At 39.3% G+C, this 23199-nt stretch overlaps 2 protein-coding genes across 7 annotated transcripts in view; one reads left to right on the top strand and one right to left on the bottom strand.

Annotated features, from left to right (window-relative positions):
- Window positions 1–6085: 6085 nt before the first annotated feature.
- DNASE2B (deoxyribonuclease 2 beta) lies at window positions 6086–23145 on the bottom strand. 6 transcript variants are annotated; one of them, XM_003892114.5, is made up of 7 exons: window positions 23036–23142; window positions 22508–22871; window positions 18853–19030; window positions 12605–12686; window positions 10108–10269; window positions 8596–8793; window positions 6086–6573 (listed from the first exon to the last, which is right to left on the bottom strand). In XM_003892114.5, the coding sequence occupies exons 2-7, from the start codon at window positions 22630–22632 to the stop codon at window positions 6233–6235; spliced, it is 1086 nt and encodes a 361-aa protein (XP_003892163.1). In that variant the 5' UTR covers window positions 22633–22871; window positions 23036–23142; the 3' UTR covers window positions 6086–6232. The 6 variants fall into 6 exon arrangements, with proteins under 6 accessions (XP_003892163.1, XP_009210100.1, XP_009210095.1 ...); XM_009211836.4 differs by having other exon boundaries at window positions 22733–22871; window positions 23036–23140; XM_009211831.4 differs by lacking the exon at window positions 8596–8793 and having other exon boundaries at window positions 23036–23145.
- Window positions 15666–23199, top strand: part of LOC100998784 (uricase) — a 40545-nt gene continuing 33011 nt past the window's right edge. Inside the window, exon 1 of the mRNA XM_031650359.1 lies at window positions 15666–15759. The gene's annotated coding sequence lies outside the window, so the exon portion shown is untranslated. The remainder of the gene's footprint in view (window positions 15760–23199) is intronic.

Below are 23199 nucleotides of genomic sequence, written 5' to 3'. Positions count from 1 at the left end.
GAGCCACTGTGCCCAACCCATTATTTTCGTTTCACCAACAAACCTCTCCTTGTCTGTAAGACTTACGTTCAGAGTGAAAGTTCCTCTAGTTATTTCATCTCTTTGGAAGATGACATTGTCAGTGAAGCCAAAAGTTAATCAAGAATTATACTTGCTGAATGAAATCCTTAGTAAATGTCTGAATATTTGAAGCCCCATCATTGCTCTTTCTTATTCATTCCCACCAAGTTCTTTCTGTTGCTTCCTATGAAAGCATATTCTCCATTCTATGCTACAGTTGCAAGTTTACTTTTTTTAATAACTCATGTTCTGTATCAGTCTGTAAAACATCTGAGATTGTGAGACTATGAGAATTGTTTATGACCTGTGTCTTAATGATTATTTCAATTGAAATGATTTGGAACTGCAATCACAATATCATTCTTGTTTCTACATGACTTAGACAAGAATTGTTTGCTTGCAGAAAACAGGAACCTACTGAGACTAACTTGAACTTAAAATAGGGGCATTTAATGAGAGACTACAGGGGTGTATCTTAGACTATATAACCAAAGAGACTAGTTCAGCTCTGCAAGGAACTCGATTGACATCTGGACAGCTGGGGATTGATTTCATTCTTTCTGTTCTCCTGGGCTTCTTGCAGTGTGTCTGCACCATTCTCCAGCTTCTGTAGCCCCACGTTTTCTGCTTTGGCATACATATGGCAGACAACAACCATCTTATCTCTAGTGCCCATGACCTTCAGATCAAGTGTCCAATCCCAGAAACTCAGTCTTCGTACGTCTACTTTAAACTCTCTCCCACATCTGACTGCCTTGGCTTGGCCTATGACTTACTTTCTTTGGTGTCACAAGCCCACTGTTGATTCAGTCATTTGGAGCTGGAGAGAAAAGGGTCATTGAATACCAACAGACTGTGGAAAATTACTTTTCTAAGAAGGGTGTGAGGGCAGAGCAGAAATGGTTTGGCATTTCCACATTATAACTGCCATTCTCTGTTTATTTCTGTTTTTATTTTACTTTCTCCACAATCACATTAAGTAGTTTCCAGCCAAACACAATCTTATACTTTTTTGTAAGATACACTCTCATCTTAGACTTGTCTTTCATTACAATATATTTTTTGTGTGAATATAATCAAATTATTTATTTAATTGACACATAATAATTGTACATATTCATGGGGTACAGTGTGATGTTTTAAAACATGTATACATTGTGTAATGATCAAATCATGATAATTAGCATATTCATCACCTTAAACATTTATCATTTCTTTACTGTGAGAGCATTCAAAATCCTCACTTCTAGTTGTTTGAAATATACAATGCATTTTTATTAGCTATAGTCATTCTACTCCACAAATAGAACACCAGAACTTACTCCTCCTAACTGTAACATTGTTCCCAATGACCAACTTCTTCCCATCTCCTCCATTCCCACGTTCACCCCAGTCTCTGATAACTACTATTCTACTGTTAACTTCTATGAGATTAAGTTTTTTAGATTCCATGTATGAGTAAGATTGTGTAGTATTTGTCTTAACGTACCTAGCTTATTTCACTTGGAAGACTGGATATCAACATGCAAAAGAATGAAATTTGACCCCTATTTCTTACTATACAAAAATCAACTCAAAATAAAGATTTAAATGTAAGACCCAAAACTATGAAACTACTAGAAGAAAATTCAGGAGAAACACTACACGACATCAGTCTGGGCAAGGATGTTTTTATGCTAGACCTCAAAAGCGTGAGCAACAAAAGCAAAAATAAACAATTGGGACTACATCAAACCAAAAAGTTTCTTTATAGCAAAGGAAACAAATCAGTAAAGTGAACAGACAGCCTGCAGAATAGGAGAAAATATTTGCAAATTATACACCTGACAAGGGATTAATATCCAGTATTTATAAGGAACTCAACTCATTAGTAAAAACGTAATCTGATTTAAAAATGGGCAAAAGACTTGAGTAGACATTTCTCCAAAGAAGACATACAGAGGGCCATGAGGTACATGAAAAAATGCTCAATGTCATTGTATTAGTCTGTTCTCATGCTGCTAGTAAAGACATACCAGAGACTGGGCAACTTATAAAGAAAAAGAGGTTTAATGGACTCACAGTTCCACTTGGCTGGGGAGACCTCATAATCATGGTGGAAGGCAAAGGAAGAGCAAAGTCATGTCTCACCTGGCAGCAGTCAAGACAGTGTATGCAGAGGAACTCCCATTTATAAAACCATCAGATCTCTTAAGACTTATTCACTATCATGAGAACAGCATGGGAAAGACCCATTCTTATGATTCTGTTACCTCCCACTGGGTCCCTCCCACAACACATGGGAATGATGGGAGCTACAGTTTAAGGTTTGGGTGGGGACACAGCCAAACTGTATCAGTCACTAACCATCAGAAAAATGCAAATCAAAACCACAGTGAGATACCATCTTTTTTTTTTTTTTTTTTAGATGGAGTTTTGCTCTTGTTGCCCAGGCTGGAGTGCAATGGCACAATCTTGGCTCACCACAACCTCTGCCTTCAGGTTCAAGCAATTCTCCTGCCTCAGCCTCCTGAGTAGCTAGGATTATGGCGTGTGCCACCATGCCTGGCTAATTTTGTATTTTTAGTAGAGATGGGGTTTCTCCATGTTGGTTAGGCTGGTCTCGAACCCTCGACCTCAGGTGATCTACCTGCCTCAGCCTCCCAAAGTGCTGGGATTATAGGCCTGAGCCACCGTGCCTGGCGATATCATCTTACCCCAGTTAGAATGGATATTATCAAAAAATGGATATTATTATATCAAAATGAATGCTGGTGAGGATGTGGAGAAAGGGAAACTCTTACACACTGTTGGTGGGAATCTAAATCAGTACAGCTATTATGGAAAACAGTATGAAAGTTCCACAAAAAATTAAAAATAGCTCTACTGTATGATTCAGCAATCCCACTACTAGGTATACATCCAAAGAAAATGAAATTAGAATGTCAAAGAGACATCTACACTCCCGTGTTTATTGCAGTACTATTCACAATAGCCAAGATATGGAATCAACCTAAATGCCCATCAATGGAAGAATGGATAAAGAAAATGTGGTATATATACACAGTGGAATACTATTCAGCTATAAAAAGGGATGAGATCCTGTCATGTGCAACAGCATGTATGAGCCTGGAGGACATTACATTAAGTGAAATAAGTCATTCCAGTTTTAGAGGGGGTTTGTTTTTGTTTCTGTTATGAGACAAGGTCTTGCTCTGTCACCTAGGCTGGAGTGCAGTGGTGTGATCATAGCTCACTGCAGCCTCAAACACCTCGGCTCAAGGGATCCTCCTACCTCAGCCTCCAGAGTAGCTAGGACTACAGGCACTCACCACCATGCCTGGTTAATTTCATTCCAGTATTTAAAACCATGATTTAGAACTTAAATTTCATTCGTTAATATCTCCCATATTCTCCTCTTTTTCCTAAAGGGAATCAATAAAATTATCCCCTATTTTCTAAAATGTATCAGTTTCCCTCCAATGATATTATTCCCAAAGATAACTTCTTCAGTCTCCCTGCAAGTATCAGCATGACTGGGTAGCAGTCCTGGGTATATGCCTGAGAAAGATTAGCCCTCTTTGGTTTATTGTGGTTGTCTTTAGGTTCTACAACAAGGAATTACCATCACCAAGATATACCAACACCCCTCCCACAGTAAGTATTAGGTATTCTTGAACTACCAGGACTGTTCAATTCCTTTCCAGCATTTTTTTCTTCCTCAAGGAGGGTCTGGCCACTTTCCATTTCCCCTTCAGCAGGTATCACATCCGTAATGTGTGTCTCCAGTGGGCCAGCATGTTCTTTTTCTTTGTTACATTCCTACACTCTTAATTATGTGAATCGAATTTTGCTTCTCCTCTCCTTCAGATTCAGGGGAGAAGGCTCCTACCTATTATGTATTTTTAGTCCAATAGAATTTCTTCACTTTTGCTTTTTTTCTCCTTTTCATTAATCTCTCTCTTTACCATTGGATCGAGTTTTGGCCCTCTTTACTTTTAAAGTCAGGATCTTGTACTTTAAAATTTTTCTTTAATGTTATTTGGATTACTTATGCTTTTTTGGCCTCAGATACTCTCTCAGAGGCCAAATAATTTTTTTTTTTTTTTTTTTTTTTTTGAGGCGGAGTCTCGCTCTGTCGCCCAGGCTGGAGTGCAGTGGCGCGATCTCGGCTCACTGCAAGCTCCACCTCCCGGGTTTACGCCATTCTCCTGCCTCAGCCTCCCGAGTAGCTGGGACTACAGGCGCCGCCACCACGCCCGGCTAATTTTTTGTATTTTTAGTAGAGACGGGGTTTCACTGTGTTAGCCAGGATGGTCTCGATCTCCTGACCTCGTGATCCGCCCGTCTCGGCCTCCCAAAGTGCAGGGATTACAGGCTTGAGCCACCGCGCCCGGCCAATTTTTTTCAGGCCTCTTTATATTTGCAAGCATGTTAGTTAGCTAGATAGCATACAACATAGTTTATGCTTGCTCCTGACAGGAAACAAAGTTAGTTTTTTCTGTTTGTCATTGAATTAGTGCCATGAATTTTGATTGGTATTGAGATATCAAGATCGATAGCCTCAGAGGTAAGATGGACCTCTATGATACTAGGCAAGTTACTAAAACTATGTAGGCCTTAGTTTCCTTGTCAGTAAAATGGGGATAATAACAGTTCCTACTACATATAATTGTTATGAAGATTAAAGAAAAATGTAATTAATCGGCCGGGTGTGGTGGCTTACGCCTGTAATCCCAACACTTTGGGAGGCCGAGGCGGGCGGATCACGAAGTCAGGAGATCGAGACCATCCTGGCTAATACAGTGAAACCCCGTCTCTACCAAAAATACAAAAAACTAGCCGGGCGTGGTGGCGGGCGCCTGTAGTCCCAGCTACTCAGGAGGCTGAGGCAGGAGAATGGCGTGAACCCGGGAGGTGGAGCTTCCAGTGAGCCGAGATCGCGCCACTGCACTCCAGCCTGGGCGACAGAGCGAGACTCCATCTCAGAGAAAAAATAAAAAAAAGTAATTAATCCTGAATTAATATGAGTTGAATACTTATTACATAGTAAGTGTTCAGTAAGTGCTAGCTTTAATTATTGTTGTAATTACTTTATCTAGGTTGTAAGCTGCTTGAAATTGTGAACAACACATATGTCAAATGTTATTAAACAATTAGTACTTAACACAAGTTTGTTATTATCCATTTATATGCTAGTTACATTTAGTAATAAGAATGCTAGAAAAAGAAACACATTGAAATTAAGATTATTGCATTTGGCTGGGTGCAGTGGCTGATTCCTGTAATCCCAGCACTTTGGGAAGCCAACATGGGAGGATTGCTTGAGCCCAGTTCAAGACCAGCCTGGGCAACAAAGCAAGACTTTATCTCTATTATTAAAAAAAAAAAAAAAAAAAAGACTATTGCATTTGATTCTGGTTTCATTATTTTACACTTCCTTATTTCCCTCAAGTTGATGAGTTGTACTATGGAGTTTTTTTTCTCCTAATGTGACTTTAACATTTTTCTTGTAAAATATTACTCATTTCTGAAACTTCTTTTGTCTTTTTTTTTTTTTTTTGCTGGAATGCAAACTCAAATTCCACTAGTATTTTTAAGTGTCATCTATGTGCCGGGCTCTGGGCTAGATGTTTGAACATATCTAGCTATTATCTCCCTTTCATAGATGAGAACAAACAAAGTTCAGAGAATCCAAGTGAATGGCTCAAGATCATCCAATTAATAAGTAGCAGCTGAAGGAATGACAAATAAGCCTTAACCATAAACCAGTGAGAAAGAACTTTAGGAGCAATATGATCAAATAGTATGAAAGAATATGCAGAGAGAGTTATTTGTTTTTCTTCAAAAAAGGGTGGAGAAGAGAGTCAGGGAAGTCTTTGTGAAGGAAATGAAATTTAGTCTACTAGGTGGCCAGTCAATCTATAAACAATTGGAGTTGACTAATGTGGAAAAATATTTTTCTTTTTATTTCCTCTGTTCTCAGTTGTGTATAATAGTTTATGATATATAGTGTAAAGTAAATAAATTACCATTAAATAGAAGATTAAATGGTAAACATGAGAGAAAAGTATTTTATTTTGTGATATGCAGGTTATGAGTATATTCACAGGCTTTTAAAATATAAAGGTATAATGGAAGAAGACCCATTATTAAGGTTTTCAATGATAGCACATATGTCCTTTCACCAAGTTTAGTTACAGCTTTCATAATATAATACTAATCCTTGAAATGCTTGGTAAATATGCCAGTTCTGGGTACAAATGAATCCTCCACTTCTGAAGGCTTGGTGTGGACTCCGATTTAGGTCTCCAATACATGTCCAGTGATTTTTGGTGCCCTTTTGGGAAATACACCACTTGGCATGATCCTGATAAGAACTGAAATAAGAGTGTCCTGATAACTTAATTGCTTTGATATTGTAGACATGGTAAGGAAGGGAGCAATTTGAGGGAAGCTCTTGTCTTTTTCGCTGCCAGGTTTCTGTTAACAAGTGTGTCTTCAGCCGTTGAGCCATCCAGGCTGCAAAGATGTCTAGGGTTTAGGAGGAGAAAGATAGTGAGGTTGGTATTTACACTTAGATTAGTCTCTGAAAATATACTCTGGAATGGAAATCATCATTCACCCCTGATATGTGGATGTCACAAGCACAATAATAACAATATAATTGAGATAGTGGATGAGAAAACATTTTGTAAATGCTGAAGTGATGTGTAAATGAAAGTTATTATCATCATTACTATGATGATGTTGGTGTTTGCAAACATCTTCTGTTCTATAAAACGAATGAAGCAATATATGTCTTTGTCCTGGAAAAACCTTTGGAAAAAATTAGACTAGAGAAGGAATCAGGGCCAGTTTCTAGGGAACTTTGTAAATCATGCCAAAATGTTTGGATTTTCCTGAAATCAATGGGGAGTTTTTAAAGGAATGTTAGTAAAGAATTAATAGAAACTGGTTTATGATAATAAATATCAGTTTATGATCATAAATATCAGTTGAGAGGCAATGGGCAGGTTTGGGAAGGACGGGTTAGAAAGAAGAAAGGAAAAACATAAAGCTGTCACAATAACTGTGTCAATAAACACAGGTGTGACCCATGGCAGTGGCAAAGAGTTTGGGGAAGATACAATAAATGTGAGTGTTATTAAGGATCTGGAACTGACTGAATTTGATAGTTTGATAGAGGGGTGAGAAGAAGAAGAGATGGGGAGTGACTGGATGACTATGCAGAATGCAAGAAAAAGTAGGTTTGTAGGGGATGATGATGCAGTGAGTTTGGCATGTTGAACTTGGTGTGGCTGTACCACCTTCAAGTAGAAATGTCTCACTTGCTGTTAAATACATCAGACAGTATAGAGGTCTGGGGTAGAGATCAAGACTTGAGAATCATTGGCAGGCTTGCTGGAATTGCCCAGCATGGGTATGTAGAATGAAATAAGGAAGGGTGGGGGGTACATGGCAACCCAGTCACCTAAAGAGTAGTCAGAGGAAGAGGACCCAGCAGAAGAAATTTAGAAGTGGGAGGAAGACCAGGGGACTGCGTATTCCCCAAAATCAGTGAAGGTGAGAATTTCAAAAAGGAAATGATTTCAACAGTGCCACATTCTGCAGAGACTATCTCTGTCCTGTCAAGTTTGAGATCTCTAGTGCCTAACACAGGGCTTGGCTAGTAGTAGTCTTTCAGTACATTTAATTCAATGTATAAAGGAAGGAAGCAATTAATCAAGGAAGACAGTGAGCAATTAATCAAGGAAGACTAAGACAGTCACTGGTGACTGGGGAAAGATTCAAGTGTCTACAGACAGAAGCAAGACTGCAGTGAAGGAACATTGAGCAAGTGAAGGCCCTGATGAGTTTAAAACAAATAAATCTGAAAGAAAAGGAAAAATAGACCTATAGATGCTTTAGAATTGAGGGAGGGTTTTTAGGCATGTTTGTATGTTATGAGGAAGGAGCCTGGGGAGTGGGAGAGCTGAAACAGAACAGAGAGAACAGATCAGGTGGACAAATCAAGGTATGCTGAGGCTGAGATAGGTTTCAGAGCATGGGGGGTTCATCACTTCTTTGGGGGTGGGGGATTACCCTGCAAAAAGGAAGGAGAACAGATAAGATTGTTGGAGGGGTGAGGGGCCACATTGAAGTGGTTTCTCCCTAGCGATCATTGTTCTATTGATGAAGGAGAAAAGGAAGCTATGAGTGAGGGGTCAGAGTAGTGTAAAGGACTTGAGAGTAAGGAAGGCTTAAAATAACTGCTCAGGGAATAGAAGAAATGGAGATGACTATGGCCCCATGCCAAGCAGAGGCTGGAGACTGAGTTTTCACTGGCTCCTGGCTGGATGGCTATGAGATACTTTTGTGGTTGACTCAGCAACCTGGCTATTCAAGTATAGCAGGCTACTGTTTGAACTGATCCTTGACTTTCCTTTTTCCTTTTCTCTTTGCTCCCTTTTTTCATCTCTCTTTCCCTGATACTCAGAATATTTCTCTAAGCTATCCCTACTGAGTTCAGCAGCAGAATTATATAGCATGTTGTTTGATGGTGGTCTTTCATACCGTCAAGAAAAGAATCAGACTTTGCAAAATGGAGGAATTTTTGTCCCTGGGCTGACTGAAGTGTGGTGAGGAGCCTGCCAGGAATCTCTGATGAGCTGGCCCTGGTGCACAGCTGGGGCATGTGAATGAGCTCCTGGTGAAAGGTGGCCGGGATGGAACAGCTATAGATGTTTGGGTTGCAGACCAAGAGCTGAGAATCTGAATCAAGAAACAGTAAAGAAAAGTTGAGAATTAAGACACAAATGGAAATGCTTGCTGATATTATAGATCTTATTGTGGATTAAAACACAAAACAACACAAAAACAAAGGCATTTATTTCTTTAAACCAATAGCCTTCAAATAACTTTTTGTTAATATAACTGACACCTGTTAAGCATTTCCTAGTTTCCAGACATGGTCCTACAAGTTTTACATGGGTTTACTCATTTAATCCTCAAAGCAACCATATTATCAGGTAAATTCTGTTGTTATCATTATCTTTACTTTATGGATGAATTAACTGAGAATTTACATTACATGCCCAAGATTATAAAGTTTGTAATTGATGAAATTGATATTCAAACCCAGGTAATCTGGCCTTGGAGACCATATATTTTTTCTTCTAAATGTACATATACATACACAAAAGTCGAGAATTCCATGTACCAATCAAACAGCTTTAAGAATAATCAGCTCCTCAGTGTGCATGCCTAATCTCTGTGATTTTCAGCATCATTATATGATTTCAACTAGTGAGACTAGAGCTTGACTTGGATGAAGAGCTCAGTGATCCTTGCCATAAGATGGAAATTTGATGAGAAACATTTTCTAAACTTCCTGTATCTATAGGCAAGTTGCTTTTCACTACTATTTAGCTACCAACCTGTCCCTACTTCTCCTTTCCCACCACAGTTTGCCAAATCTAAGTATTTTTGGCTGAGCTTGAAATCTTAAAGGAAGATTATGTGGCTCAGAGGTGTCATGTTGGTGGCCTACAAGGAACATGTGGCCTGGAAAACTTCAAAAAAAATTAAGATTGAGCTCATATTTAGAAATCAGTTTCTCTCTCTCTCTCTGACACACACACACACACACACCCCCTCTAGGTTTCTGGTACTTCATGAGAAATATGAAGATTTGTAATCATTAGGCTTGCGTTCCTGTAGAGCCACAATACAATGGAGCTGAGGCTTTAAGGGAAGCTAGACAAGGGTCAGCACCCCAGTCTGTCACTATCCTCACTTCCCATGTAACATCTGTCTGTTTCACTCATATATGTTATCTACCAGGCCCCTGAATACATTTGAAACTACTGCCCTGATCAAGTTCAACAACTGCACTGGTAGATTAAGAGCCAAAGCCCAGTAAGTGAGCCTGCCCAAGACCTCACTATGGCAAAGTCAGCATTAGAATCTAGGTATCAGAGGGTCTATGAATAGATCAATAAACGAAGTGACACATTTATGAATATATTTCCAAATCCTTTCTTCAACATAGTTATCTGTTTTTTTCCTCACATACTTTAGTTTTACCTATTGCCTCATACTGGTTGTACTTGAAAGTTATGCAGATGCCACTTTGTCCATTTCGTCTCCCTGTGGGTGGATAATCATAGCCTTCTTCCGGAATTGGCGGAAACTGAGGGATGGAATGAATCAGCCAGAACCCTTGAACTCTGTTCCACAGCAGTAAACCTACCAAAGATAAATTTAACAAAGATAAATCAGAAAAACAAAGCTTCTTTTAAAATAGGGTTCACAGTGGCAACATTTAAGCCCATTTATGCTTCAGAGTAGTGTTTTATTAGGCTAATAATCACAAGGATCATGCTTATTTTTCAAAGATTTCAAATACAATTCTGGCACATACCACATTGCCTGATTACTGATAAAAAGCCACCACAAAAAGGGAACCAAGGTAGCCAACCTGTGAAGAGTTAAGAGGAATTTCATGTTGAAATCACATGGAAAATTTGTTTTGGCAGAATGCAAATTTGCTAAATTGGAATTTGACCTTGTTAAACTGTACAGTCACCTAGCAAGATTTAGATAGTGTCTTCGCTGCTAAGCAGCTAGGCTGTTTTCAAAAGCCGACTGAAAAACAGAGTTGAAAGAGAAAATATCACATAAAGAAATGTACTCACAATAATTTGTTATAAAAAGCTGCTGCCCATTTATTGGCAGAAGAGTCACCATTTCTACAAGCCCAATAAAAGAAGCAAAGAGAAAAAAAGGAGGCTGTGCTAAAGCATCCTAGTTAATTACGTTTGTAAAAATCTCTAGAGCAAAATAAATAACATGAAAGCCAATAAGGAAGAAAATAGAAAGATTTTTATCACTTTGTGACATGGCAAAACGAACTTTGTAAAACAGACGCCTGACTATTTTTGTGTTTAGAAATTTATCAGGGTAAGTTTGGTATGATAGCTAGACTTTCCAGTTTGCATATGACTATACAAACATAAGATTCACTCATGTTTGCCTAATTGTTAGATTAAAAACCAAATGTCTTCTAGTTATTTTCTTTTCAAAGAGCCTATTTTAAGAAAGCATAGTGTTGTTCTTTGGGTGGAAATAGAATCAATACCTGTGTCCAGGTGGAAAATTTTGAAAGTTCTGTTGTGTAACAGAACTGGATAACCTTCAAGAGTTCTCCTCTGTGCAGATGAGTGTGCCAATTTGCTGGAATCCTAGCCTCCTGGTGGGTGTGTGTGTTCTCAGTATCAGAATGCCATAGGATATTAAGGTATCTGTTGGCCAAGAGAACCCCTCCACTTCATGTTGCACCCTACTCCTTTACAGCCATTTCACAAAACCATTGTGGCAGCTAGCAGGGTAGATCAGGAATGGTGTGGGAGATTGTTGGAGGAGAGGTTGAAGAATGTAGTATGTTATGAAAATTGTTGGGTTCCCAGTAAATAGGGCATTCAGGAGAGCTACTTTGCTAAATAAAAAGCTTTCAAAGTTCATGACCTTTGTCGCATTGCAAACTATATTCTAAATCAGAGGCTGCAAACTGACATCCATGAGCCAAATCCAGCCTATGGATACATTTTATTGGGCTTGCAGAGTATTTTTTAAACTTTGAACTTAGTGCCAACATTTAAAAACTAGGGAGATTTTCCACAAATATTAATTTTCAACATCTCCTGGAAAATTGTGTCCGTATCAGGCAAGTTGAATGGTAACTTCCTCCTTTCACTTGCTGACATCATTTGCCTGCTCCCTGAAGGCATTTGAATTTGGAACCTTCTGAATACTTGTTGCCATAGAAAGTTATGTATGAGATATTAAATTGAAAAAAGGTTGAAAAATAGTCATTACAGTAGTTTTGTAAAAATGTTTTAAAATATGTATTTTAGAAAAAGTAGAAAGGATTAAATATGGTTTATCTAATGGGTATTATGATTATAGATCTTTTTGTTTACCTATATTTTGAATTTTTCTGTGGTTCACAAACACGTATGCAAAGTTTAGAAATAGAAAAATTGTAAAAGTATAATAAAAATTACTGTATGTGATAATGTAAACAACATGATAAAAATTAATATAAAAAACTATTTAAAATACTTTTTTCAAAAGTGTATATTTCCAAGGGAACTGTATGTTAAGAAGAGTTCATTTTACTGTATATAAATTATATCTCAATAAATCTGACTAAAATGTGTTTGTGCATATATACTACATGCACATATACATATATACATATTAATATGCATATATATATATGTATATATATGAAATTGCTGGTGTGTGTGTCCACAGTGTCAGTGCCTGGATTCCTGCTGCAAAGCAAATATTTTAAAATGTATTAAGAAATAAAATGAGATTTCTAAAAATGAGAATGCCAAGTCAAATCATATAATTATATTATAACCAGTGATACAGAAGTCATACATTTCAATAGCTCAAATAAACTATTAAGAAGAAAAGCTATCTATTTAGTATGAATATAAGGATATTCAAGATGAAATATTTAAGAAAATGTTGATTTCCAATAGGAAAGAGAAACCAAGAATCTTTGTCATACCTTTGGTGTGTCCATACTTCCTGCTGCAATTCACAGATTTAGGGACTCCATCATTGTATATTAGATAGGCTGTGTTGTTACTCTGCAGGAATATACTAGGGTCAGAATGGTAAATCTTCCACTTAAAAACTCTCACAACATTTCTACCAGCTACCCAGCCTACAATACATTGCTTTCATTAATACACATGAGAAGTCATCTATTCCCCTAATAGGCAGCTTCCCCATCAATATGAAGCCTGTGACATGTAAGACAGGGAAAAGGAAGTCCATTTTTAACTATGCATGATTTTTACTCATGTGACAGAAGCCCTATGCATTGTGATCTGTGTTTGAGGGCAATGTTCCTATTTCTCTTGGTTGTTTTGGAACCAAATTTCTGATTAAGCAACCAGTGTATAATAAAGGAGTACTGAATTATTTGTTCAGGAAATGAAGTAGGAACAACCAACCAAGGATTACATCTAAGGTTTTTTCCATTGATATTATAGGCACAGTGCAGAACCGGCTGTCAGGATCTGATTTCCTCTGCCCACTTTGTGCTTCACTTCACTGCTGGGTAGTAGCTTTGTGTTTAATCAGGATTCCTCATTATCTGCTCTCCCTTCCTCCTGTTATGGGAAGATTTTTCTGCAATCCATTTTTCAGTGTCACTTCACCTTTCCAACTTGATATTTTCCTGCTTAAAAATGTGGTGAAATTTACTGTGTGATATTGGGTTTCCTCTGGTAAGGCCAAATATGAGTCAATTTTCAAACAGCCAAATCTTAGAGCCAAAATAAAGCTATTATTTCGATCATATCTATTTTTCATGTTTTAGAAACTTGCTAATATTTGTTTTAGGTGGTTCCATTTAATTTGTGTGATGATACGACTTTTATTGAAGCCAATAATGTCAATATTTTAAAAAATCTCAGTGACATAATTAAAAGCAGGAAAGGATAACCTATGTCCTTAAAAAAGGCCCTTGCTTTTTTCTTAGAAAACGAAGTCAATAAAGAAGCCTCTCATAGTTGCTTATTTGATGTAATAAAAATTTTTTTTTGAAAAATGCACAACATAGTCTGTTGCTGCATTCTTGTCTACTGTGTTTAGGAATCCCCTGAAAAGTCAGCTGTTTTCTTACCTTCATTTTCCATAATTGATCATAACTACTGAATGGCATTCATATCATCATCTGGAGAACTCTGAAGAGTTAGTTACTCTATGAGCCTGCACTGAATGTGGTAAGGAGGCCATTTGTGTGCCTTTGGGGTACAACATGGAGGAATTCTGGGATGATCCAGTAAGGAATTTATTCTTTATGATAAATGAAGTTTATTATTCTGAGTGTAACTACCAGCTGAAGTTAAGTGGATTGTAGCCTTAGTTGGAGGAGAGGCTATTGATAAAGGGAAAAGATCATGGACTTAAGAGTAGGTAGATGTAGGCGTGTGCCTTTGAACAGCTTTATTCCTTTAACACCTATGTTCTGTATTGTTTTGAACAATAGTCATATTGAGTGTTGAACGAGAGGGGTACAGTCTCTGCCCCCTGTCTAGCAGAAAATATAGTCAGACAAGTATAGGTAATATAGTTTGATAAATGTTTATGAAGGTGCATGGAAGATTCTTATTTGTAAATGCAAGAGAAGGGAAACAATTCCAAATGTAACCCAGCTATTGGCCTTGGTCACCTTCACATTTGAGATTTAAAACCAGTTGGTCTAATCTTGCATTTCACGCTCTGTCAGAGGTTCAACTCCAGGTCAAGGGGTGGAGGAGTAATATTCTCACAGTCATTTCTGGCACATAATTCCAGCTTCCAAAGAACACTGAGTCATACCTGGATATCAAACTGCTGTTGCTCCCTTCTTTTGGCTCTGTGCCAATCAAGCATAGAAATCAGTCCCTTTACTGTCATTTTCCCCCCAGAACCTATCACTCAAGACATTGCATGTGGCAGGTTTTACTAAGGGTAAGAAATATTGAATGGTTTTACATCACCATAAGGCCTTATCCCAGTCTCTCTCCGTGTTTCTTATGCTTTTTAATCCCTGGCTTCCTTCCATCCCTTTTTTTGTTTAGCAGAGCAGTTTAACTGTGTCTCCCTGCTAGGGTGTGGGGCTACCTTTGCACCTCCAAAGATCATTATTGTATTGGCCAAGCGAAGGCCTGTCTACTCCAGCTAAGGCAAGTAACAGAGGCTTTACAATGTTGCTCTTTCCTTCTTCCTCCCGCAGCAGTCTCATTGATGGGGAAGGGAACAATGTAGACATTATTTTCCCACTAATAGATATGCTCCTGGTCCCCATCCCCAACCTGGAAAGCAGAAGCAGCTGCGGGCAGTTTTCATTTTATATAATATGGTTGGCCCTTGGGTTTGAACTGCATGGGTCTATTTGTATGCAGGCTTTTAAAAACATATGTTGGACAATTTAGGGGGGATTTTTGACAATTTGAAAAAAAACTCACAGATGAACCACATAGCCTAGAAATATTTTTAAAAATTAAGAAACAGTGAGATACATCATGAATGTATACAACATATGCAGATACTAGTCTATTTTATCATTTGCTGCCCTAAAATATGCACAAATCTATTATAAAAAGTTAAAATTTATCAAAATTTACATACACAAACACAGACCAAACACGGTACCATTCACAGTCAAGAAATATAAACAAACATAAATATGCAGTATTAAGTCATAACTGCATTAAATTAACTGGAGTAATACTGTACTACTGTAATAATTTGATAGCCACCTCTTGTCACCATTGAGGTGAGCTCAAGTCTTGTGAATATCTGCTGAAAATGCCACATGACACTAACAACCTCCACACGAGCAGTTCTCTCCAGTAAATTGCATACTGTAGTCAAAAGTGATCTCTCACAGTTCTTGCGTATTTTTCATCATGTTTGGGACAATATCAGAAACCTTGAATAAAACCATAGGACCTATACTGAGTGCCACTACTGGTGCTGGAAATGCTTCTAAAAAGCAAAGACAAGTCATGACATTACAAGAATATGTTGAATTGCTTGATAAGTTCTGCGGATTGAGGTCTGCAGCTTCAGTTGCCTGCCATTTCAAGATAAGTGAATCCAGCATAAGGGCCATTGTGAAAAAAGGAAACGAAATTTGTGAAGCCCTCACTGCAGCTATGCCAGCAGGTATGAAAACCTTGCACTTTTTACAAAATACTTTTATAGCTCATACTTAAAATTAAAATGCAGCTTTTATATGGGTGCAGGATTGCTATAAGAAAGGAATACCATAGACTCTAATATGATTTGAGAAAAAGTGAAGTCACTATATGACAAAGCAGGAGGAAGGTAGATCATCTAAAGCTGGAGAATTTAATACCAGCAAAGGATGGTTTGACAATTTTAGAAAGAGGTTTGGCCTGAAAAAAAATTAAGATAACAGGAGAAATAGCTTTCACTGACCAAGAGGCAGCAGATGAATTCCCAGATGCTATCAATAACATCATTGAGGAGAAAGAATTTCTTCCTGAGCAGGTTTTTAATGCAGATGAAAAGTCCTTCTTCTGGAAAAAGTACCACAAAGGACATTTATTGGTAAGGAAGAGAAGCAAGCATCAGGATTTAAGGCAGGAAGGGACAGATTAACTCTACTGTTTTGTGCAAATGCAGTTGGGTTGATAATCAGGACTACACCTATCTATAAAGCTGCTAACTCTTGAGCCTTGAAGGGAAAAGATATATACCAGCTGCCAGTTGTACAAGAAGAAGACCTGGGCAACAAGAACCCTTTTACTGAATTGGTTCCATTGATGCTTTGTCTCTAAAGTCAGAAGGTACCTTGCCAGTAAGGAACTGCCTTTTAAAGTTCTTTTGGTATTGGATAGTGCCACTGGGCACTAAAAATCCCATGAGTTTAACACCAAAGGTGTCAAAGTTGTCCACCTGCCCCCAAACATAATGTCTCTGATTCAGCCTCTAAATCAGGTTCATAAGGACTTTTAAGGCTCATTACATATGGTGCTCTCTGGAAAGGATTGTCAGTGCTATGGAACACATGACAGAACATAGGAGAGGATTACAGCATTGAAGATGCCATTTCTGTTATAGGAAAAGCCATGAAAGCCATCAAGCCCAAACCAATACATTCCTGCTGGAAAAAACTGTGTCCAGATGTTGTGCATGACTTCACAGGATGTATGACAGAGTCAATCAAGAAAGTCATGAAAGTGATTGTGGATATGGCAAGAAAGGTTGGGGGTGATGGGTTTCAAGATATGATTCTTGGAGAAATTCAAAAGCTAATAGACACCACACTAGAGAAATTAACAGAGCATGACTCAATGGAACCAGGGCCAGATGATGAGCAAGAAGACATAGAAGAGGTGGTGCAAGAACACAAATCAACATTAGACAATCTGTTAGAAGCATTCTGATCATTCAAGACTACTTTTAGGCCAGGTGCAGTGTCTCATACTTATAATCCCAGCACTTCGGGAGGCCAATGTGGGTGGATTGCTTGAGTCCAGGAATTTGAGACCAGCCCGTGCCACTGCACTGCAGCCTGGGGGTCAAAGGAGATCCTGTCTCAAAAGAAAAAAATAAAAAGACTGCTTTTAACTTCTTTTACAACATGAACCCATCTGTGATACAGGCACTGAAACTAAAGCAAATGGTGAAAAAAAGATTACTACTGCATAGAAACGTTTTTGGAGAAATGAAAACGCAAATACATAGAAGTCTTTTTATTTTTTCATATGAAAGTTACACTGAGTGTGCCTGCCTCTCTTGCTTCCCCTTCCACCTTCCCCACCTCTTCCGTCTCTGCCACCCCCGAGATAGCAAGACCAGCCCTTCCCCTTCTTCATTCTGCTCAGCTGACTCAACAGGAAGATGACAAGGATGAAGACACTTATGATGATCCATTTCCACTTAATGAAGAGTAAATATATTCTCTCTTCCTTAATGATTTTCTTCATAACATTTTCCTTTCTCTAGCTTACTTTATTGTTAAGAATACAGTATATAAGATATATAACATAAAAAATACACATTATTCGACTATTGATGTTATCAGTAAGGCATCCAGTCAAACAGTAAGCTGTTAGTAGATAAATTTTTAGGACGTCAAAAGTTATATATAAATTGTTGACTACATGAGGACCGGCACCCCTACCCCAGCATGGTTCAGGGTCAGCTGTCGTCTGTTTATTCAAAGCAGGGTTGTTGAGACAAAATAATTTTGAAAAGCATCTAGAAAAGTGCTTGGCACGTCACATGTTCTCAAATAGCCTACAGATAAGTTTTAACTTTGTAACTTGACTCTGAAGGCTAGTCTTAATGGCAGGTAAATAACATGAATATTACCACACACCATGTCAGTTCCCTGTGTATTTTGAGTAAATACTCAGATACACATGTGCAGTGCTAGAGGCTAAAAAGGTATTATTGTGGGCATTAAATTACTTGACATATGTGAAGGCCCACCATACGGTCTAGCATATTATAGGAACACAGTCATGTTATGTATTTACTTGTCTATAAGTTATTGTTAGGAAATGCATACATGAGTATAATTGAATGTTAATCATGGCTTGATTTTACTTGTCACCCCGGGTTGGAAAGTAGTATCTTGAAACTAAGCAACAGATGGTGCCTGGGATATTGGGAGCATGCCCACATTAAGCCAGCAGGTCTATTTACCTGTATCTCTTTGGCTGGTTAGCTCATTGCCTGATAAAGTCCAGATATAGCAGGGATAATCTCCACCCAGGCAAGTTAGTGCTAGGGCCTTGAACTAGAGTCCTAGTTTTCAACATATCATTTTGAAAACAATTAATTAAAAGGAAGATCAAGTAGAACCCTTTACTGAGCTCACCACCACTGATAACGCCATGACATAAACAATCCATAACTCATAGCATGTTAATCACAGATCTGTATTGCCCTGCAGCAGCAGAGGCTCCTCTCCCTATTTCTATTAGATGAATAAGCAAACTGACAGACATTTTGGCAGCAGGAAGACTTCAGTATACAATTCACACCTTGCCTAGTGATACCACTGGACGTGGTGCCATGTAAATTTGGCATTGCTGTGGAGTACGATGACATGTTTCATGTCAGATTGACTCAGATAGTTGTCTTGAGCTGGTTCTGAGCTAGCTTACCTCAAGGTGCTAGGATTGGGAGTTGGGTAGGTGAACAGAAAACTCTGGTGAAGGCTTTGGACTCAGTTTTATGCATTTTATATTATTCAAGTGAACAATTAACTATATAACATACCTTAGAGGCATATGCTTCATATAGCTGTTGTAATGTCCTTCCCAAAACACTCTTGGTGGTATTCATTAGTTGCTCACTCTTCCTCCAGCTTCTAGTTGTAGAGTCTAGGTACAGGTACTCTAACCCAGTCTCTCCACTTTCCTTGTTTTGTCTTTTAGGTAACTTATAAAAAGTAAACCTAACAGATAAAATAATTATGAATTACTAACATTTATTGACTGCTTTCCTGTGGCAGTAACTGTGTTACACACTTTAATATATCTCTCACTTATGTTTCACGGAAGGCCTCTAGGGAAAGGGATTTGCTCCAGCTCTCTGTCTCTTTCTTCACCCTTATCTTTGCTCCTCCCCAGAGAAGAAAATAAAAATCTGATTGGATATGTTCTAAGACCTTGGTTATACTGGTGGGTGGAGTCCCTGAAGTGGAAGTCCATATACGTTGAGAGTGGCTCTTTCTGTTGCTTCCGTGATCCATGTGGCTACAGTGGAGAGAAGGCCAAGGCCCAGACCATGCAGTTGGCTGACTGGGTATGAGATTTGGGTTTGGGCTTCAGGAGAGGTGGAAGATACTTTGAGCCCCTGTTCTAAACTGCATTCTTCAGCTCAGTTTATCAGAATACTCTGCCTTGATGATTCAGGGCTAAAACCAAGCAATTAAGTAGGCCCTTTCCTTCCTTTACTATTGTTTTCCATTTGTATATCTCCCTTGGATATCTCACAGGGAGGAGAGGTAGCTCAGCCAAGAAGCATTAAGGCATTATTGCATTACCTAGCTCAGCGTTTCTCAATGTGCTCTAGTCACGTTTTCGGCCAGATCGTTCTTTGTTGTGGGAGCTGTCCTCTGCATTGTAGGATCCCTGCCCTCTACCTATTAGATGCCAGTAGCACTGCCAAGTTGTGACAACCAAAATTGTCTCCAGACATTATCAAAAGTCCTCTGAGGGCAAAATTACCCTCGGTTGAGAGCCACTGATCTGGCCAAATACTTTCTAATAGCATGAACCCCACCATTAACCCCTAAACACTCACAGTGCACCAAACATTATAATATATACACTATTACCATACAACAGTGTCACAAACCCATAAAGGCTGCACACTCTTCACTTGGTCCCCTTCAGTCGTATACTTTATTTAAGTGAACTCTTTCCTGCCCTGCTTATGCTTTCTTACAGGGTTAGGTCCTCACGTGTGGCAGGAAACATGAAATTATTCTTTGGTGCTGACTTGATGGTCCCTTTTCTTACTTGTCTCAATAAATGTTAGCAGCTTGGGAGCAAGTTGCTTATATTCTCTCTAACAGACATTGCTAAGTAATATGTCCGTTCACTTGTGGCAAAAATGATTTTCTATATCAATCACAATTTGGTGGCCCACCAGTGAAGGGTTTGTGAACTATCAGTGTGCTGCGGCACACCAGTTGAGAGCCAGTACTTTTAAACATTTTTCCTGGATGACTGTTTCTAATTACGTACTCAAGAGTCCTCAATCTGTTTCTAGCCCAGACCTTTCTGCTGAGGTCCAGAGAAACCTAAACACAAAGATGTCCCAGAAACCCCCAACTCCATATTTTTGAAACCAAGTTTATAATATTTTGCTCCAAATCTGCTCATCCCACACAGTCACAGAAACAGAAACCTAAAATTATTTATTTATTTATTTTTTGAGATGGAGTCCCACTCTTGTTGCCTAGGCTGGAGTGCAATGGCATGATCTTGGTTCACCGAAACCTCCTACTCCCAGGTTCAAGCAATTCTCCAGCCTCAGCTTCCCAAGTAGCTGGGATTACAGGCATGCGCCACCACCCCTGGCTAATTTTGTATTTTTAATAGAGTCGGGGTTTCTCCATGTTGGTCAGGCTGGTCTTGAACTCCTGACCTCAGGTGATCTGCCTGCCTTGGCCTCCCAAGGTGCTGGGATTACAGGCGTGAGCCACCGTGCCTGGCCAACCTAAAATTATTTCTTAACATCTCCCTTTCTCCTACCTGCTGCAGCCCATCCATCACCAAGTCTTCTCAGCATGTCCTCCTTTCTATTCCCATGACCACTTCTTTTTTTTTTGTTTTTGAGACAGAGTTTCACTGTTGTTGCCCAGGCTGGAGTGCAATGGCACAATGTCGGCTCACCACACCTCCGCCTCCGGGGTTCAAGCGATTCTCCTGCCTCAGCCTCCCGAGTAGCTGGGATCACAAGCATGTGCCACCACACCTGGCTAATTTTGTATTTTTAGTAGAGGTGGGATTTCTCCATGTTGGTCAGGCTGGTCTCGAACTCCCAATCTCAGGTGATCCACCTGCCTCGGCCTCCCAAAGTGCTGGGATTACAGGCGTAAGCCACCACGCCCGGTCCCATGACCACTTCTTTAACTCAGGTCCACACCTCTTCTTACCTGTAATGCTGCAAAAGTGCTCCTGGTCTCTGTGATGCTAGGCTGCTCCCCATCAATCCAGCCCTCACAGTACTGCCAATGGGCTTCCTGAAGTGCAAATCTCACCATTCACACCCCTGCTTGAAGTCCTCCAGTAGCTCCCTTTCAATGTCAAGTTCAAACCTTGTAGCTCAGCACACAGACCCCCGGCTGTTCCTACCTCTGTAACCTCACCTCTGGTCATCTTCCTGTATTCTCCTGAAGTTCCAGCAATACTAAATTACTTGCAACTCCCAAATTTCCATGTTGCCTCTTGCTTCTCTATCTCCTCATTGCTCCTTCATTGGCCTGAGATACCCTTGCACATCCCTTCTTTTTCCAGCTACTTCATAATTGTTCTTAAAACTTAGATCAAAAACTACGTCCTCAGAGACGCTTTTTGGGCTCTCTGTTCCCCTATGTTCCACCTATGCCCTTACCACATAACTGTGAGGTCCTTGAGGGTAGGAACCAGGTTTTGTTCATATTTGTAGTTTCAAAACTCCACACAGAGCTCTGTTGAACTCAGTAACTGCTGTAAGACTGACTACTGCCTTGAGTATATCTGTGTTCTCTAGCCTGAAGTTTACACAAAAAGCTTGACACCAACCATTATGGCAAACTTAAATATCCCAATTAAAGAGTGAAAAAGTAACTAAAGCTTTAGGAGGACTCATGACTATAATGTAAAACAGCATTTAATGTCTTTGACACTGTACAACAGGCCAGTGACCTACCTACCACTCATGGCATCAGCTGCCTCTGCTGCCAGACAAACCGAGGTTAGGCAAAGAGTGCTATGTGTGACCAGATCCCCCTTCTCCTTCTCATAAGGAGAAGCACATACTCCATTTTCAGAAAAAAAAAATAATCTGGCTTCTTTACTCTATCAGTCTTTAAAAGGATGTTGGAAATGTTCTGTTAGGAAAAACCATGATGTAATTAAAAGAAGCTGCCAGCTGCCAGAAGCCGCCAGTTCAATCCCACTTCTGTGGCTACCAGCCTTGCCCTGCTGAGAACAGTGAATCAGGCCCAAGAGGGGCTGCTCAGCTCTTCTTCAGGGGGAAACTCCCTCACTCAGAAGCCTACCCCTGCTTGGGAATGTGGCCCATTTGCACACTTTAACTTCCTTTATTTGTAAAGGGAGGAAAGAGAATGGATATTCCCTTAGGAACTTCGCAGTGAGCCAGACCAACTCCCAGACTGAGGCTGTTTGCATGCGGCAATCCTTCCATTTCATTTACCTACCAGTCCACAGCTTTCCCTTCTTCATTTCTGCATGAAATTGTTGCTGTCCCCAGCACCCCAAAGAGGCCAAGGAAGACCAAAGCAAAGGATGTTCTTAGCAGTCTTGCCATCATTTTCTGTTTCATTTATTTCATGCCACAGCAGGACACTTTCCACATAGATTGTGGAGTCTGAGTTTCAAGGCGCTCTCAGGCTGTGCTGGCTCTGACGTTTGATTCCATTTACCTGTTCTGTTTGCTGTTCGGGGCATTTTCAGAATGGGATGGATCCCATGTAATTGTGCGATTCTGTCACAACATGCCAGCGTGACTCCGGATGTCTTTGTGCTGAATTGTTGACTGGTTTGCAAAGTCATCAAAAAGTTCTGCAGAAAAAAAGGGAAATACAGTTAACTCTTTGTAGTGAGCATTGTTGTATAAAATTCAGTGGGCAGGGGAACATCATTTTAATAAGTAGATGTTAAATATATTTCATGTCTTCTCCTCCTGATTGACTCAATGAATGAGAGCAAATGCAGGTGGTTCGTACATTAAACAGAAATGATGAAACCTCATGTCTTCGTAATAATTAGGATCTGTCACTTATAATAATCTCTGTCTTAAGGAACCAGTTGCTAAGGGGTACTTCAAAGGGTTGTTTCAAAGTAACAGTAAATTTAACTGTATTTTACCAAAGATGTTTACATATTCTCT

The sequence above is a fragment of the Papio anubis genome, chromosome 1 (assembly GCF_008728515.1).
Source record: "Papio anubis isolate 15944 chromosome 1, Panubis1.0, whole genome shotgun sequence".
In the NCBI taxonomy this organism is placed as follows: domain Eukaryota; kingdom Metazoa; phylum Chordata; class Mammalia; order Primates; family Cercopithecidae; genus Papio; species Papio anubis.
Note: the sequence above shows the minus strand (reverse complement) of the source record. Positions and strands in the feature narration are given on the sequence as shown.

Excerpts from the sequence above, each read along its gene's own strand:
- DNASE2B (XM_031650333.1), bottom strand. The coding sequence starts at position 22,632 with ATGAAACAGAAAATGATGGCAAGACTGCTAAGAACATCCTTTGCTTTG. Across the intron at positions 19,031-22,507 it reads GAAGGGAAAGCTGTGGACTG|GTTTACTTTTTATAAGTTAC; the intron begins GTAGGTAAATGA and ends TTTATCTGTTAG. Across the intron at positions 10,270-12,604 it reads GAAGTATGGACACACCAAAG|GTTTACTGCTGTGGAACAGA; the intron begins GTATGACAAAGA and ends TATCTTTGGTAG.